Genomic DNA, 17,751 nt, shown 5'->3' on the forward strand with positions numbered 1-17,751 from the left:
ATGCATGACTAATTCCTTTTATAGCAGAGTTTTCTTTCAAAGGAATTTGTGAGATAATACTTTTAAGATTTCTTTTGCCCTTCAGCATTTGCCGCAATTTAATCAAAAGCAAAAATAAGTAAGGCGTGCTGATACTTTTTGCCAAATCATTCTTTTTTAAGCAGTCATAGAGGTCCTTGCCTCTTGGTAGTTAGAAATCATTGTCAGCCCTGAAAATAGAGCTCACAATGTGCTAACTCTTCAGATATGGAACTGTTTAAAATACTGCTAGTGAGATTCAGTAGCATATTCCAGTTTTTATTTTTCAGTCATTGTTCATTATAGCAAAACTGCTCTAGTATTTGTGAAATAATTTAGCACTCCATGCTAATCATGTGAGGACATTTTAGTTGTGTAGCTAGTGAATTTTGTCATTTGTCAAATAGTGTGATCTTCTGTATTGTGTTTTTATGCATTTTCTTTGCACTTTTCAACTTATTCCAAAAGTGGAAGAATTTTTTTCTTGCTAATGTTCAAGTTAGTTACCAAAGATGAGTTCCCTGTAATGTTCAAATAATACCTGATCTGTAGATTAGCCATGGCGCAGAAACCTTGTCTTGAGTGCTACTAAAGTTACTGATCACCAAAATTCTGGACAGGTTGGGCCGAAGGGCCTGTTTCCACACTGTAGGGATTCTATGAAAAAAAAATTATTTACAAGTTTGAGGGACCTAGTGTGAGCAGCTGCTCCTCAAGCAAATTTGTGCGCAAGATCAGGTGAAATTTTAAACTTTATTGATTCGTCTTTATTCAAATAATTTTTGGTCTAAAGAATATATGTGCACTCGCCTCATGTTTTGATTTACAGAATTGCATCACCCAAATTTCAGGTTGAAATGCATGACAGGTTGTCTTCTCCAAATATTTTACAGATTATCAGACACTTTTTTTTAAAAAGTTAACCCATTGTGGACTAATCATTTTAAGTATCCATGCCATTAGTAATTTGCAACATTTTTATTTTTGTGGAATTACTTGACTTCTAAATGAAATCTCATCATTAGTTTTGAAATGTACTGCTTGGTAACCATATTTGAGAGCAGACAGAGGAACTTGGTCTTGAAAATGTTATGCAGTAATTAAGGCCTGATGGTTAGTCCCATGGCAAGCCATCTATTTGCATTGTGTATTAAAGCTGCACATTTCATTTCAAAGAAAGCTCTCCACCTAAAAGATAATATCTTTTTTGGTTTTATGTAGACAGTGTTGCTAGAAACCCAGAATACAGTGGTGTGTACCTGTGATTGTTGTTATGGTTTGTAAATGTTGTTCACTGGTCTGTCATCAGCGCATTTAGTGAATTTTCTCATGGAGAAAGTGGAGTTTGTTAGAATAAACAGTGTTTGCAGAATTAACCACACAAAAAAAAATACGTAACTCAATATTTGTGTATCCACGGAGTCTCAAAAATGACCCATGCACAGACAATTAAAGTTTATATTTTTTCAAAAATGTGGTAAAGATGTGAGGGTTAAAGTTATGAGTTTGGCTGTCAGTTTTATAATTTTAGAATTGTAGTTTAGTGTAGATGCAGTTTTAAACCATTCAGTTGCTTGAAACTATTCCAACTTTCAATTAGATCAATTATGGTTAATTTGGACTGTGGCATGAGAGATCTTGGGGTGTTGTCAAGAGGTCACTTTAGGAGAAAAGAACTATGTCTATGCATGTGAAAGGCTCAAGAAGTAGATAAGCTTGGAGGAAAGAGGGCATGGCCTGGATACCAGCTTTCATACATTTCCTTTATAAATCCCAGTGTCTTCCTGAAAATAGTTACGATTATTAGGTCTCTGTAGGTATTAGAGTATGTTTGTTACTTGGTTTGTCTTCCTCTCAAATGAGTTAACATTGGTTATGTGACTGAAATTCTATCTTCAATAAATTGCTGACGATCTGTTGCATTTTTACACGGGTATTCTGATTGGGAGCATGCTGTTCATCTCAGTCAATCCATTTCTGTTTGCTATTTGTGTCTTATTTGTTGATGCACTTCTTTTGTTTAGTTGTCCACATCGACATTTGCCTAGCTTCACAATTGTTCTTTCTCCCAACATGATTTCAAGGATGTGAAAGCATTGTTCTGACTGTAGAAGATGTATTTGTCTGTTCATGATTTGAAATGAGGGATCTAAGATTTTTAGATAGCTTAGATGGCTAGTATCCAGAAGTTGTGAAATTTGACTGAAAATGATTGGACCCTTGACATTTCAAGATACCTTTTTATTTAAACTGTTGAACAATGATTCTGACTCAAAAAACAATTGCCTCGAATTCCTCAGATATGAATTGCTGTTTTTGCCCCAAAACACATGGTTAGTGTAAAAACATTTTTCTGCCTAAGCCACAGTTTATTTTAAAGTTAATAGTCTAAACACAAGGTGATTGTAAGAATCACTTGTGATTTTTCAGTTGAGCTAAAGCATGTAGAGAAGTCTTCAAATTCTTGTGTTCCTGTCGCAGGATTCTCCGATTTACGATTGGTGTCTTTTTGTTGTAACTTCCTTTAACATTTTTGAGTGTTAAGTTTTGTGTTTGGACTATTCATCTTATTTATAAAAGCTGGTGATATTTTGTCCACTTGAGGATTTACACTAAATAGAAATGTTTATTTGCAAGATGATAAAAATTAATTATTTTTTTTAACCTCCTTTTAGTCCTTGTTCCATTCTCGCAGTTGACAACTTCTGCAGCTGCAGGCATTTCATGGGTGCTCAACCAAATTCATGTATGAGCTTGAGCGATTTGTTGGCAAGCTTTTCAATGAGAAGAGAAGCAAAGCAATCAAATTCAGTTGTTTCCTCAAATAATGCCCACTTCTGCAGTAATCTTAATGGGGATTACTAAATTGTCATCAGGAGTGTGAATCCTTCACCTGTTTTTTAGGTGTTAATATTTGAAATTCAGAGACCTTGTATTGTTTTGATGAATGGAGGATCCATTCTATTCCACTGGATTGCTGCTTAGGTAGTGACAGCTAAAATTTACCTTGTTGATTACAATACGTAAATCTCCCACTTTACCTTGGTCAAGATCAAAGGGTTTCCTGAACCATATGACTCACTACTATGTTTGTGCAGTAAATTGTTCAGTGCTTGGATCTGGAGATAATATTTATGTATTTGGGTAGGTGTTTATCTGTTTCAAAGTGACAAATGTAGCATAACTATTTGTTTACAGAATTCAAAAGTACATATTCTGGATACAGAAACATTTGAAACAACCTTTGGTCCCAAAGCTCAGCGAAAGAGGCCAAATCTTAGTGTGTGTGATATGCAAAGCCTGGTCGATAAAGCCGAAACATTGGCAGAAGAATACGATATAGAAAAAGACGTTGATCTGGTTGTGGAAGATACTGGAGTAAGGTGAGTGACATCTAAGAAGATGTTAGGGTGCACAAATGTAGTTTAATTTTGAATATTGCAGGTTTATTACTGGGCTTGTCATAGGCCCTGAGGAATGCACTTGTAAAAATCACGTGTAAAATTACAAAGATGGCACCAAAATCTCTTAACAGTTGTCCCACTCAAAATTTGGAGACACAGTTGATTTTCTGGTATTTCAATCATTCAGAATGTATTTTTTTATCTGCGGTATCAATAACAGCTGGGATATATTTCACTCGTTTAATTTTCAGAATTTGACCTTTTGCCTTTCATGAAAATCATGTTGCTGCTGAGGCTGAAGCGGCTGCTACCACTCGAGCGAATACAGTGCTTTGTATCATTATCTGGCGAGAGTGGTAGTGCTAAAGTCCAAGTTTCCAAATTCAGTTGTGTGGTTATGGGGAAGGTGCTAACTGGAGCCAGTCATTTTTTTGGATGGATAGAAAGTGCCTGGGACTCACTTTAAGCGACAGTTGTGTGCTTAAGGGCACTGCTGGTGAATGTTTTGAGTACCAAATGGTGATTGATAAAGGGAATTGTTCTTGTTGTAGTCAGAGATTTGATTCCAACAGTAATCCTTAAGGGAAAAATCCACCAGATGAGTGAGAGTTTTGACCGATCAGTAATGAAAGGGTGGTGACAAATGCCCAAGTCAGTATGGTGTGTGTCTTGGAGGGAACATGGGCTGGTTAATGTAATATGGTTGGTGATTTAAGCATTGTTAATTTCAATTTTGATTAGGGATGAAGTCAGAGAAGAAATCTTCAAAAAAGGACAGTCTAAGAGAATATGGGGTGAGCTGTACAAGGTATGTATTTTGTTCAGAATTTTATCAATGGGTGTCTTCTATCAAGATTTGGCAATTAATGATTTGAAATGGTAATGTAAATTGAATCATCAAACTTTTCCTATCGGTGAAAAACTGATAGAAATTATAATGGACACGTGCCATCCATTACTTTTTCATAAGTTTCCTTAAGTTATTCAGATCTCTTACAGGAAGGTTTTTTATTTTCTCAGCTTTTGTAAATGGAATCAAATGTTTTCCATGACAAACTATTTCCTACTCTCTGCATGACATTTTCCACACCAAACAGGTTTCTGATTAGAATTGAATGCTGAAATTAGAACAGAAATTGGTGCAAATACTCAGTAGCATCTCCAAAGCAAAAACAGTTCATGCCTCAGGTTCATAACTTGCTAAATACTTCTAGCATTTTCTGCTTTTATTAGGGAGTTCATTGCGTCTCCTATAATCTCCACCAACATTCCCCCCACCACCCACCCCCACCTCCACCCCGCACCCCCACTGCCAAAATCTTGTGGAACAAATGTGTAAATATTATGTCATTTCGCTGTCGTAATTAGACATACTTTGAAATGACTATTTTAACGGTATGTTGTAAATGGTTTACTGTTGGCTGAGGGTGGACATGTTTTTGTTTGAAATATTCTAAACTTCAGTTTTCTTTGAATGTATTTAACATTAAATATCATTTTTGGTTAGGTAATTGATTCATCAGATGTTATAATCCAAGTACTAGATGCCAGAGATCCAAATGGCACACGATCAGCCCATATAGAGGCTTACATAAAGAAGGAAAAGCCATGGAAACATTTGGTATTCGTATTAAATAAGTGTGACCTCGTACCTACCTGGGCAACGGTAATGTTTTGGCTTTTGCTTTATGATTATCTTCCTTTTTCAGCATGGAGAAAGTGTAATCTTCTGATATGTGCAGTAGATAAGCTAAAAATTCAAACTGTCAAAATAGGATTTGTGAACTCAGTTTCCTGCTTTTGTCTTTTCCTTTAATGACATGCTGCTAAAATAATATTGTACTTCACCAGAATAGTTTCTAGGAAAATCTTCTTTTACTTTGGTTTATGAAGTACGGGTACAGAGTTAGAATACAAAATTTGACCCTTGATCTGATTGTAACTCCGTGGGTAGCCATATTTGGTGAAAAATTTGAGTAACAGTTCTTTTTAGCTGTGATATTGCGTAATGGAATGGCCTCTGGAAATCTAGTGGACTCATCCATTATTGTCAACAAAAACTGATTCCCACTTTTTGTTTTAGGTAGGAGTCCTACGCAATTAATTAAGACTCTTTTAAAAGGTTCCTCAAATTCAGGAATGGGTATTAAAGGTGCTGGTTTTATCACTGCCTGAAGTTTTCTAATTACCTGACACATATGACATGCCTGGCAAAATTCAAATGCATCCTTATGCAATCCAGGCCAGTAAAAATGTGTTCGTATTTTGGCTTGTGTTTTCCTTATTCCTAAGTGACCACCTACTGGTAATTCATGTGCTACCCGCAACACCACCTTTCTACAACCTACTGGTAATACAACTTGATGAATGTATGCCCATTTCTAATCTGCCTGAATATGTTATGGTCTCCATTACCTCATCAAGACATCATTTTTAAGATAATAACATTCTGGGATACACTCAGATTCTTTTGTGTATGCTTTCTGATACAACTGCATTAGTTTTTCATCTTTCCGTTGTAACTCAGTTAATTTTTCTGAACTAAAAGTATCCACTTTGTCCTCCACCTGTTCTTGTTTTTTTTTCTCAACCATTCAATCAAACATGGTCTCTGATAATTGTACTTCAGTCTCCTTATCTTTATTCTTTGATTTTTTCCTCCTGCTTCAACCTGTGGCTTGGTGACCTTTGTTATCAGATAGTCAGGAAAATCCCAGGATACACTACCTGTACTACCTCTGCCTGATTTTCCACAGGCTTTTTAACCACAGTAGGCAGCACTCCTATCTGTGATCCAGCTGTATTGTTACCCAAGGACCAATTGTATTCCTGAAGCCGAGAGTTCCTCCAGTGCTCCGACCACCGCTTCTCCACTTTTCACTGGACACTCCAACCTCACTTTACACAATGGAACACTTCTCATCTCACCATGAATTCCACATATTACCACTTTTTCTGGCAATTGTCCTTCTGAATTACATATCTCCTTATCTCTCAACATCAAAGATCGACATGTTCCCGTGTATCTTAAAATTGTAATTTTTTTATCTGTGAGTAAACCTTATCCTTCCAAGTAAATGGTTTAAGAAGATCTGGCATCCTCTCACCTAACCTCTGGCCAGGTTGTACATTCTGGTGCAGCTTTTGGGCTTCCACTGTGCTTTCCTTTACCACTTCAGTAAAATTCACTGGCTTATCCTGTTTTCTTACATCTGTCTTCCCAGTACTTTTTCTAATCTACCAATATTGCAACTTCATGTGGCCTATTTTGTTGCAATGAAAACACCTGAGCTCTTTTTTGCATCTCTTTCCCCTTCACAGTTTAACCACAGGACAAAAAGGAAACCCATCTTTATTATCTTCAAGTGACATCTACTTTTCCCTAACACCTGAGGATTTCTATTTTCCCAAATTTCTATCCCTCTTAGGTTTGAAATTAATGTCGGAAGCCAAACTTTGAATTATGAATCAACTTGTAATCATCAACCATTTCAGCTGTTAATCTTGCAGTTTTAACTCTCTGCTCCTCCATTTAAGTCCTCAGTACTTCAGGAAGTGTATTTTTGAACTCTTCCAAAATAATCATCTCTCTAAGAGCATTATATGTTTGATCTATTTTCAGCACCCTTATCCACCTATCGAAGTTTGTTTGATTCTTTCAAACTCAATAAACGTTTGACCAGGGTCCGTCCTTAGATTCCTGAAACATTATCTGTAGGCTTTTGGCACTAGCTTATATGCACTTAAAATACCTTTCTTCACTTCCTTATTCTCCCCAGATACCTCTCCTGATAGTGATATAAATACCTCACTGGCTCCACCTACCAACTTTGTTTGGATCAACAAAATCCACGTGGGCACTGGCCACTTCATTTGTTTATCCACTTTCTCAAATGAAATGAAAAAGGCTTCTACATCCTTGTTGTTGAATGCAGGCAATGCTTCAACAAATTTAAACAGATCCCCACCGGGCCTTTGGCCATGATGGATTTGCTCATCATCACTATCCTCCTCACTGAGCCTACCTTTCAACTTAAATCTCCGCCCTTGTGACTCCACACTCAACTCTCATCACTAATTACCAACTTCCAAAGCTCAACTTCCCTCTCTCGTTTCTTTTTCCTTTTGTTTTTAATCGTAATTCAAACTGTTTCATTTCCTTTTCATGTTCAAGCTGCTTCATCCCTGCAATTGAATTCTAACCATTTTCAAAGATTCCGATGGCATTTCCAGCAAATTTAAATGTCAAGCTATTGCTGCAATTACCTCCCCTTTTCTCACAGACAAAGGCAACCCCAACTCCAGCTTGTCTACCAATTCCAACAGCTTTGCCTTGCTCACTTTTTGTAAAACTCCCGAAGTCACTTCTTCCACCCCCCGAAAACTCCTAGCTACGAAAGAGCCATTACTACACAAGGCATGTCCTGTTTAAACCAACCAAATTCAGCACCTGAAACAAAAGACACTAACACCTACCACTCACCACCTCTTTGAGTCCAACAATCCTAAACCCAATTTGGAATTGTAGATTTCAATCCTGGCAAGAGCCCCCAATTTGTTATGGAGCAGACCAGACCCCTTCAAATATTTTGAGAAGGTAGCTTAGACCCTAACGTTTTCCTATTTTTAAAGGTAGATGTGAAGGGCATGTTCCAGATCTGATGTGACCAGTCGAACTACTCAACATTAAGCAGAACACAATTCATTTAAACACTAGACTTAAAATACAAACAAAAGAAAGAGGAATGTAGAATAATTTTAACCACTGGAAAACTTAACCAAATAATAGATACAATACCTGTTACTGATTAACTGTTGCAATATAGTAACATCCCATAAACACATCCCTTAGCAAAACAGCAAATTCAGACAGATTCATATATGCAGTTCTCCAATCCAGAGGAAACATCAAGAGAGATTTCAGGGAAAATACCAGCCAGGAGACATTCACTAAAGCGCCAACTCTTCTGGGACCCCAAACAGCTTCTGACTGCTAAAGCTAAAAAAAACTAAAAAGACTGGTCTGAGAGAGATGGCCACTCCCCTTCCATTGTTACAACTGTTTTTAAAAAACCCAAAGGTCTTCTAAGTTATTTATTTAAGCCGTTTTTGGTAGCCACTTCATAACCTCTGCGTTTACAACCTCTCAAAAAAAAACCTGGACCAAATAACCTTTTTTAAAGCATTGTGTCACTTTGTTGTGCTTAATATATTTTTGTACAATTTAATAAATCTATATCAGGATGATAATTTATATGACTAATCTAAATATTTGTGTTTCTAAATTCAGGAGCTCCTTAGAAAGCAAGGGAGGATTTCAATTATTAGCATCTTGGTACCATGAGATTGGAAGACTAGTCATAGTCAACATCAGATCCGCAAAGTGATGGGAAGGAATCAAATTAATCAACTAACAATTAACAAAGTGGGAATCTGTGAATACTTATTCTTTGCGGAGGGAATGTGAGATCCGATTTACATTACTTTGGGACTGGACTCGGAGTCTCTTACTTTTTGAGCAGACCGTTTATGATTTGACTATGTGGCAAATTTTAAAAAAATCTTTAAGGGCTTCACTGATGATTGAGGTAGTTGAACTATTCAGCCAATATAGTAATCAATAGGATATTCGTACATATAGGTCTAGAAAGTAGCTGTATAATATTAAGTAAGCACAGCAGACTTTTTAATCAACCAGTACCTATGGGACCAGGAGTATGCTGTATGATCAAATATTCCAGATAATAAAGAGGTACACATGACTGCAGTAAACTCTGACATAGTGAAGCTTCAAGACAGCAACATCCCTCAAAATTTGTCAAAACATCAACACGCCTTCTAAAATCAATGTAAAAATACACAATAAATAATAGAAGTGTAAGGCAGGAAATATACACTCACTGTTAAACTTTATTTACAGCATAGGTACCTTGGACATTGCGGTATTTGAGGTATATAATTTTTGCTGGTTTGTCAAGAGTGCTAGTTGTATAAGGTGTCTGTTAAAATGAGGTCTGCTGTAAATATTTTTGCCATGAACTGTTGCAAAACGTATGCTTCCACATATTACAGGTTTTTCTTTATCATTAAAAGTGAACAGTTAAATTTTCTGTGCCCTAGAAACGATGGGTTGCAATCCTCTCACATGAATATCCAACTCTTGCCTTTCACGCCAGCCTCACCAATCCCTTTGGAAAAGGTGCTCTCATTCAGCTTTTGCGACAGTTTGGCAAGGTAAGAGGCCTTTACAACAAACCTACTTGATTGTGACCACAAACAGCATTAAAAAGAAAACTCACTTAGCAAATCTGTTATGTGAGAAATTAAATGGATAAATTTTCGGTAATACATGTTTATGGATCTGCTTTGTCCCTGTGTAGCAGCATGTAACTAAATAAAATTGTAATTCGGATTACACAGTACACAGATTACAGTATGTTGCCCCACAATGCCTCAGTATCTGAATTAAGACTGTTTACAGGACAAATTAAACAACTAAATGTGGATCAGATTAGCGGGTTGTAATGTCAGATGAACTAATCAGACTTGGATAAATGATTGGTTTTGGTTTATTGAAAAAGATGGCAGCTAATCAGAATTTGCAACAGTTGCAGACAATTATTGAAAGAAAAATGAAGTATAACATTATTGTACAGTTGTGAACAGATCTTAATTTGCAGAATAAAAATGAAAGGTCTGCTTACCATTGAATTCATTAAATTCTCAGCCATTTACATCCTATTTATGAACTTTATGAAACAGGGAATCGGTCTGTTTGGTAGTCTTTCTTTAATATCTTATTTACAGAATTGTCTTTCATCAATTCCATTGCATGTTTACTTTTATACGATGGCCACAAAAGATGGTGGCAATAGGAGGTGGGATTCAAACGTTAACTGTCACTTTGTGATCACTGCAAAGTTTTGATACGTTATTACGTGTAAATATGTTCTGTTTATCGTATGAACCTCATACATTGAGGCGAACTGTTGGCTGTTATAAAGAATTTACAACAATGTCCAAATAGACCGACTTCCTGGTAGTTTAGAAAAAATAATAAAAAAAACCATGTTGCAAACTGACAGCAACAAAAAACAGTGAGAGCTTTCTTCTAAATTAAATGTGCCCAATTGCTGAATAATGTGTATAAAATCATTCCCTTGATAACTCGGTATTCAAAGGCATCGTTGGTAGTTTTGTCAAATAATCTTCCCTGGAGAAATGTTGGGGTTTTACAATCGGCCTCATTATGAGGGCTATGGGAGGTGATGGCCTCATGGTACTACCATTAGACTATTAATGTAGGGAACCAGTAATGTCCTGGGGATGCCATGGCACATCGTAGGTTATGAATTCAATAAAAATCTGGGATTAAGAGTCTCATGACAACCATAGCTGATTGTTAGGTTGTGGTTGACTCTCAACTACCCTCTGTGTAATTAGGGGCGGGCAGTAAATACTGGCCTGGCTAGTGGCATCCACATCTCGTGAATGAATTTTTAAAAAAATTCAGAGGAATGGAGATTCTGTTCCACATCTGCACAAGATTGTGTTTTAGATATTGAGGACAGAATCTGATATTCTCCATTGGGATTTTAGTGATCATCTAGTGCCGTTCATTTTCCATAGTACATAGGATAGAACAAGTTTTCTTTAGTAGATAGTTGCTATCCTGTGCCCTCATTTACGTGCAGAATAAAATCCTCAGAATTAACAATGTACCGTTCTAGTGTTGAAAATTGGTCATTAGATGGGACGTCCACCTTTTACTTCCAATCTTTCTGAAAGGTGGAAAATATCTCAACAGACTAATGTTTATAGGTCAAAATTACCTGTCAGATTAGGTTACAGGCTACTTTTTCTAAACAAAAGCTGAAATTATACTGTGAGAAATGAATCTGATATGAGAGTGGGATAACTTTGTTCATTACTGTAGTCTTTGACAAGTGTCTGAACTTCTGAATGGTGTGAACTTTGCAGACAGTGTAAACCTTGATTCATCCATAGAGGTTAGATCTTGCTCCAGGAATAAAGGCTGAGAATAGGACCATAAGACATAGGAGCAGAAGTAGGCCATTTGGTTCACTTTAGTCTGTTCCACTGTTCAGTGAGATCATGGCTGATCTGATAATCCTCAACTCCACTTTCCTACCTTTGCCCCATAACCCTTGATGTTCTTACTAATCAAAAATGTGTTTTTTACAGCCTTCGATATACTTAACGACCAAGATCCAACGGCCCTCTACAGTAAAGAAATCAGCAGATTCCCTGCCTCTGAGAAAAAAGATTCCTTCTCGTCTCTGTCCTAACTGGACAGCCTCTTACTCTGAAATTATGAAGTCTGGTCCTAGATTTTCCCATAATTAGAAACAACCTCTCCACATTAATCCTGTAAAACCATCTAAGAATCTTACATGTTTCAATATGGTAGCTTCTCATTCTTCTAAACTCCACTGAATGCAAGACCAACCTACTCAACTTCGCTTAAGAAAGTCCTTCTATACCCAAAATCAAACAATTGAATCTCCTGTAGACTGTAATGCCAGGATATATTCCCTTTTAAGGGCCTAAAACTGTTCATAGTAATCAAGGTATATTCTAACCGATGCCTTGCATAGTTTTAGCAAGACTTCCCTATTTATGTACTTAGTTCCCTTTTGAAATTAAAAAAATCATTTGCCTTCCCTATTGACTGCCGAATTTATATTGTAGATATTTGTGATTTTTATACATGTATCTCAAAGCTTCTTGTGCCACAGCTTTGTATAGCTTCCTCCAGTTAAATAATATTCAGCTCCTGTATACTTCCTACAAAAGTGCGGAATCTCACCCCATTTTCCTACAATATATTCTAGCAGCCAAGTCTTCTGCCCACTTATTTAATCTGTCTGCATCTCTCTGCAGATTTTGTGACATCCTCACAATTTGCCTTCCCACCTATTTTTGTCATCTACAAACTTGGTGATGGTCAATTCACTTTCTTCATCGAAGTCATCTTGAAAATGTCCCCTTTATTTCAACTGTCTATTTTCTATTATTTAGCTAATCCTCTGTCCATACTAATATATTAATATATAATAACACCATCTGTTTTTATATTACCTTATCAAATGCTTTTTGGAAATCCAACCATATTATATTGTCAAGTTCCCTTTATCTATTATGCTTGTTTCCTCCTCAGATAATTTCAATAAGTTTCCTCCATGAAGCCATGCTCACTCTGCATGATTATAATATGTACATGTAAATGTTCTGCTATTCCATCTTTTATTGTAGAGTCTAGTACTTTTCCAAGAACAGATGTTAAGCTGACTGGTCTGTAGTTACTTTGTTTCCTTCCCTTTTTGAATAAGGATGTTAGGTTTCTAATGACAGTTTTCTCATCATCTTGGACTTTTTCAAAATCCTGAGAATTGTTGAAAGATCACTGCCAGTGCATCCACCATTTCTGTAGATACTATCTTAATACCCAGCAGATCCAGAGAACCTATTTGACTTTTAACCCTATAAGTTTTCCTATTCCTATTCTCCACTTACTGTTGTTATTTCCTTACAGTTGTTTGGTCCTTGATTATTTAGTAATTTCAGAATGCTACTTATTGTCTTCTATTTTTGCATTCATTTTTTGTTGGTTTTTACTACTTTCCCAATTGTCTGACTTATCACTAATCCTTGCTATGTTGTATGATTTTTCTTTCAATTTAATGCTTTCATTAACTTCCCTGGTTAATCACAGTTGGCTTATCCCCTTCATAGAATCTTCCCTCTTTGGGATGTGTCTTTGTTGGAGTCATCAACTATTTCCTCAAATGTCTGCCATTGTCCCTGAACTACTTTGCTGCTAAACTCCTTTCCTTGTCCACTCCAGGTAACTTTGGACTCATTCCTTTGTAATTACTCTTATTTAAGTTTAGCAGAGATTTTTCTGACTCAAGTTTGTCCCTTCAAACTGAATACTAAATTCTGCCATGTAATTTGTTTTCTAGGAGATTTTATTCTAAGATCATTTATTAAATCTGCCTCATTACATATTGACAGATGTAAAATGGCCTGATCCCTGGTTAAATGCACAACAAGTTGTTCTTGAAAACTGTCCTGAATACACTGAATTCTTTGTCGTGTAAATTTGACTTTCCCAATCTATGTGATTAATGAACTGCCTTTTTTACATGCTTTCAATATCTTCTGATTTATTATTTCTCCTACAGAACAGCTGTTAGGGGACCAATCAGATATGCCCATGAGTACTGTCTTCCCTGTAATTTCTTGTCTCCAGCCACATGGATTTTTCACCTTTGAATATAAGATCATTTCTTGCTATTATACTTAATCCATCCCATACTGATAAAGCTACTTCATTATTTTGTCCATTCAAAAAGTCACATTTCCCTGAATATTTAATGTCCAGCTTTGATCTGCATGTAAACATTTTTCTATAATAGCTATAAGATCATACCCATTAGCCTTCCTTTCTGCCGCTAATTCATTTATTTTGCTCCACATCCCGTGTTCATTCAAGTAAAGAGCCATTTATGTTGTCATCTCCCTGTTGGACTCAATTTGCTGCTACTTTGCTATCATACTGCTTCTACTTTCCTATCCCACTTGGGAAATCATTATTCTAATAGTTGCCCTGCAGTATTGCTATATCCTTTTTATTTGGCAAGCCTAGGTTTCCCCTCTCCCAAACCCTCCCCACCTCATTATTTTTTAAAGCTTTCTCCACAGTCCTAATATGCAATTCGATTGGGTACAGGCTCGAGCACAATTCAACCCCAAAAACTGAAACCCATTCCACACTCTCTAATCTTTAAGCCAGATATTTAACCCCTTGACTTTAATTGCCCTGTGTCAGTTTGCCTATGACTCAAGTAATAATTCAGAGATTATTACCTTGGAAGTTTTTTTTTAATTTGGTTAATGTAGTTGAAATTCTTTCAGCAGAACCTCCTTTCTAGTCCTTTCAATGTCATTAATACCAATGTGGTAACGACAACTAGATCTCTCCTATCCTACTCCAAGTTCTTCTCCTGCCCTGAGGAGATGTCCTTAACCCAGGCACTTGGCAGTTAACATAACGGTGTCTGTCTTCCTACTTATACTAGCCCCCATCACAATTGTCACAATTTTCTCCCCCAACTTGAGTGGTTCCCTGTACCACGGTTCTCTTGTTAGCTCGCTCATCCTCCTCGCAGTCCTAACACTTGTCCACATAGCTTGTAAGAGCTTTGTAACTGTTGCACAACCATAGGGGCGAGACTGGGTTCTGGGGAGCCTCCAGGTCTCCAAAATTGCCTCACCTGTAGTTGTACCCTCCTGTTCCTAATTGCAGATCAAATTTGAATATACTACTCTTTGAAAGATAATGCCACCTCCTGGAGTGAAGCATCCAGGCAACTTATCCCCCATTCTGATGTTGTTCAATGTCTGCAACTTGGCTACCAGCCCCTCAACTCAGATCTGAAGTTCTTTGAGCTGTAAACAATTTCTACAAATGTGTGCTCTCTGGATCACCTTGGTGTCCAGCAACTCCCATGTGGTGTAGCAACAACACATCACCTATCACTATGTTATTTAGCTCGTTACTTAATTACTTTAGATTCTCTGCTCTTTCCAATTTATTGTAATTTTCTAAATTAAGAACAACAATATGTATACTTAAGCTATTTTTTAAGGAAGACATTAAGACAAAGACTGGAGATCTAAATACACACTGAAGACGTCGATTTTACTTTAAAGGCTAGATATATTTACCAATCCTGCTTACCGAATGGCTTCTTTTCGTTGCACTTGCATCACGTTGTGGTTTGTATCATCACTTCAGTATTGATCTCACTGAAAGTAGTGCTCTCACTTTATAATTGCTCGTTTTATCCTCTCCTGCTGACCTCTCACTCTGGAGACATTTTGCAGTAAACCTTGGTTAGGATGACTGCTCCTGTCATTGTTGTCGATGACTAATCCTGAAATTTCCTTACAGAAATTCTTTGTTCTTGAATAGTCCAAAATCCTTTAAAATTATAGTTGTCAATCACTTCTTTTGAAGACGCGGTGAAGCAACTTTCAGTATAAAATGCTGCTGAGAAGATGTGTAAACAATGAATGTGCTCTAACACCAAGTACTTTTTGTAAAGTCTTATCATCCTGCAGGCTGTAGTCTGTTTTTAGTAAACTTATTCTAGTAAATTTCTTTGAGAGGGCTTTTAAATGGTGGTTGACTATTTGTCTGTTTTGATTTGGGGGGGAGGGAAAAAGGTATTCTTTCCAGACACTGGAAGGAGCTTTTTTACGTACGAGGAATTCTTTGGTTTTCTAGATTTCTTGTTTCTAACGTGTTGCAAGAATACCTGTGGATTTTGTAATTGTTCAGCACTCCAGTTTATGAAGATTTAATGTACTTTTGGAATGAGTCTCTGGTTTCTTATTGAAATTCACTGTTTCTCTTCTTTGAAAGTTGCAATGTGGTCCATCTTCCAGTTTAAAAAAAATTCAACAATTTGCATTGAAACAAATTGCACGAGAAACTCAAAGTCTAGCAGCATTTGTGGAGAAAGATAATATTATAAGTCCAATGTGACTCTTATTTGGACCTGGGTTCCACTGGTACTGAGATTCTCCAGCACTTAGCGTTGTTATTTCTGATCTCCTTCCCCAGTATATTGCTTTTATTCTTTGGACAATGATAAAAATATTAGATGTATAACACTTACAGTATAATTTAAACATTTGGTAAATCAGTTCATAACTGTCAGATGCTGTTCCAATAACCTGCAGGCTGGACTTAAGAATTTGAAATATGGAACAAAATTGCAGTTTAGGGTAACTTTCTGTTTGATATGAAATAAGCTGCTAATGTAACAGTATTAACTTTATTTTTAAGTCCTGGCAATTGTTCTGTCTTTTCTGTCCCACCGCCACCCCTTTGAAAACCATCTGAAGAATGTAAGTATGTTGTGTGTAATTTGTCCTTTGGTTTTAAACAGCTCCACAATGACAGAAAGCAGATCAGTGTCGGTTTCATTGGCTATCCTAATGTTGGCAAGAGCTCAATCATTAACGCACTTCGATCCAAGAAAGTCTGCAATGTTGCACCTATTGCTGGTGAGACAAAAGTAGGTATTACAGACTTCAGTGTCTTCTGAAATTCTGAAACTTTGAAAGTATAACAAAATCCAGTTACTGACTAAATAGGATCAAAGACCTATCTTCATGTATGTGGTCAGTAAAGCTTCTATTTAAGTTGAACCTCCTTTTCATCTATTTGCTGTATTTACGTCAACCATCCTCTAATTAAAATTTTGTGTTGCATCCTGTCATCTTTATGTCAGAGAACATCTTTGAGAAGCCCACATAACTTAAATACATTTTCTGCCTCTGCCAACCCAGATATTCCAGTAAGTGTAGTAATACTGTATCATCAATGTAACTTGCTATCTGCTCAAATAACTCTGGGTTGCAACTGAATGAGCTGCTTAGGTTTTGTAGATGACTGATCATTTTATAGCCTCAATCTTGTTACAAGCACATGATGAAATAAAACCATTAAATTCAAAATGCCTAACAGGTCAGGAACAACTGGAGGGAAAACTTGTGTTAACATTTCAGGTCAATGACCTTTCTTCAGAATACTAAAGGCTTCAGTTTTGAACCCACCTGTTTCTGTGCTATGCACAATGTCGAGCTGTTCTTCTGAACCCTTCCCCCTCAGTGCCCACTTCTTCAAGCAAGTGTTTTCCACTGCTTTATAGATATCTCCACCTCTCTCCAATGTTCTCCTTCTACCTTTTTGTTCTCTTTGAGAACGATATATGACATTAGCTGTCTTAGTTTTCCTTCTCGTTCTACTTTACAACTCTGAACTTGTTGCACTTCATTCCCTATCTTTCCACCTGCAGATTACTTCCAGCATTTTTAGTTTCTATATCCAGTTTCTAGCATTTGCAGTATTTTTCTTTTGTTGTATGATTTGTGCGCACTCTTTCTGATTGAATGAAAAGGAATATTTGGTATCTTAAGAAATAAGATTTTGTACTTTCTCCAGATCCAGTAAGGTTTTATCAGAAGATGGATAGATTTACTTTAGTTTTTAGAACAAAAAGTTAGTTCATTCACCACTGTATTGATGCTGTCACGCAATGCAGGCAAATTTTCACAAAGTGCTGTCTTGAATAAGCATAGAAACTCTTGAAGCTGGAAAAGATTGCAGCAGTTGTAATTGACAATGTATTTCTCTCTTTGAATACTTATTTAATTTGATCTTAAAAGAAAAACCGAAAGAACTGTGGATGCTGTAAATCCGGAACAAAAACAAAAGTTGCTGAAAAAGCTC

At 36.6% G+C, this 17,751-nt stretch overlaps 1 protein-coding gene across 2 annotated transcripts in view; it reads left to right on the forward strand.

Moving 5' to 3' along the window:
- Positions 1-17,751, forward strand: part of gnl2 (guanine nucleotide binding protein-like 2 (nucleolar)) — a 54,131-nt gene that overhangs the window by 15,951 nt on the left and 20,429 nt on the right. For both annotated transcript variants that reach the window (XM_048612983.1, XM_048612982.1), the window contains exons 5-9: positions 3,217-3,401; positions 4,164-4,230; positions 4,930-5,088; positions 9,543-9,656; positions 16,406-16,534. In XM_048612983.1, coding sequence (XP_048468940.1) covers positions 3,217-3,401; positions 4,164-4,230; positions 4,930-5,088; positions 9,543-9,656; positions 16,406-16,534 — 654 coding nt within the window. The remainder of the gene's footprint in view (positions 1-3,216; positions 3,402-4,163; positions 4,231-4,929; positions 5,089-9,542; positions 9,657-16,405; positions 16,535-17,751) is intronic.

Source organism: Rhincodon typus, chromosome 27 (genome assembly GCF_021869965.1).
Source record: "Rhincodon typus isolate 14 chromosome 27, sRhiTyp1.1, whole genome shotgun sequence".
NCBI lineage: Eukaryota > Metazoa > Chordata > Chondrichthyes > Orectolobiformes > Rhincodontidae > Rhincodon > Rhincodon typus.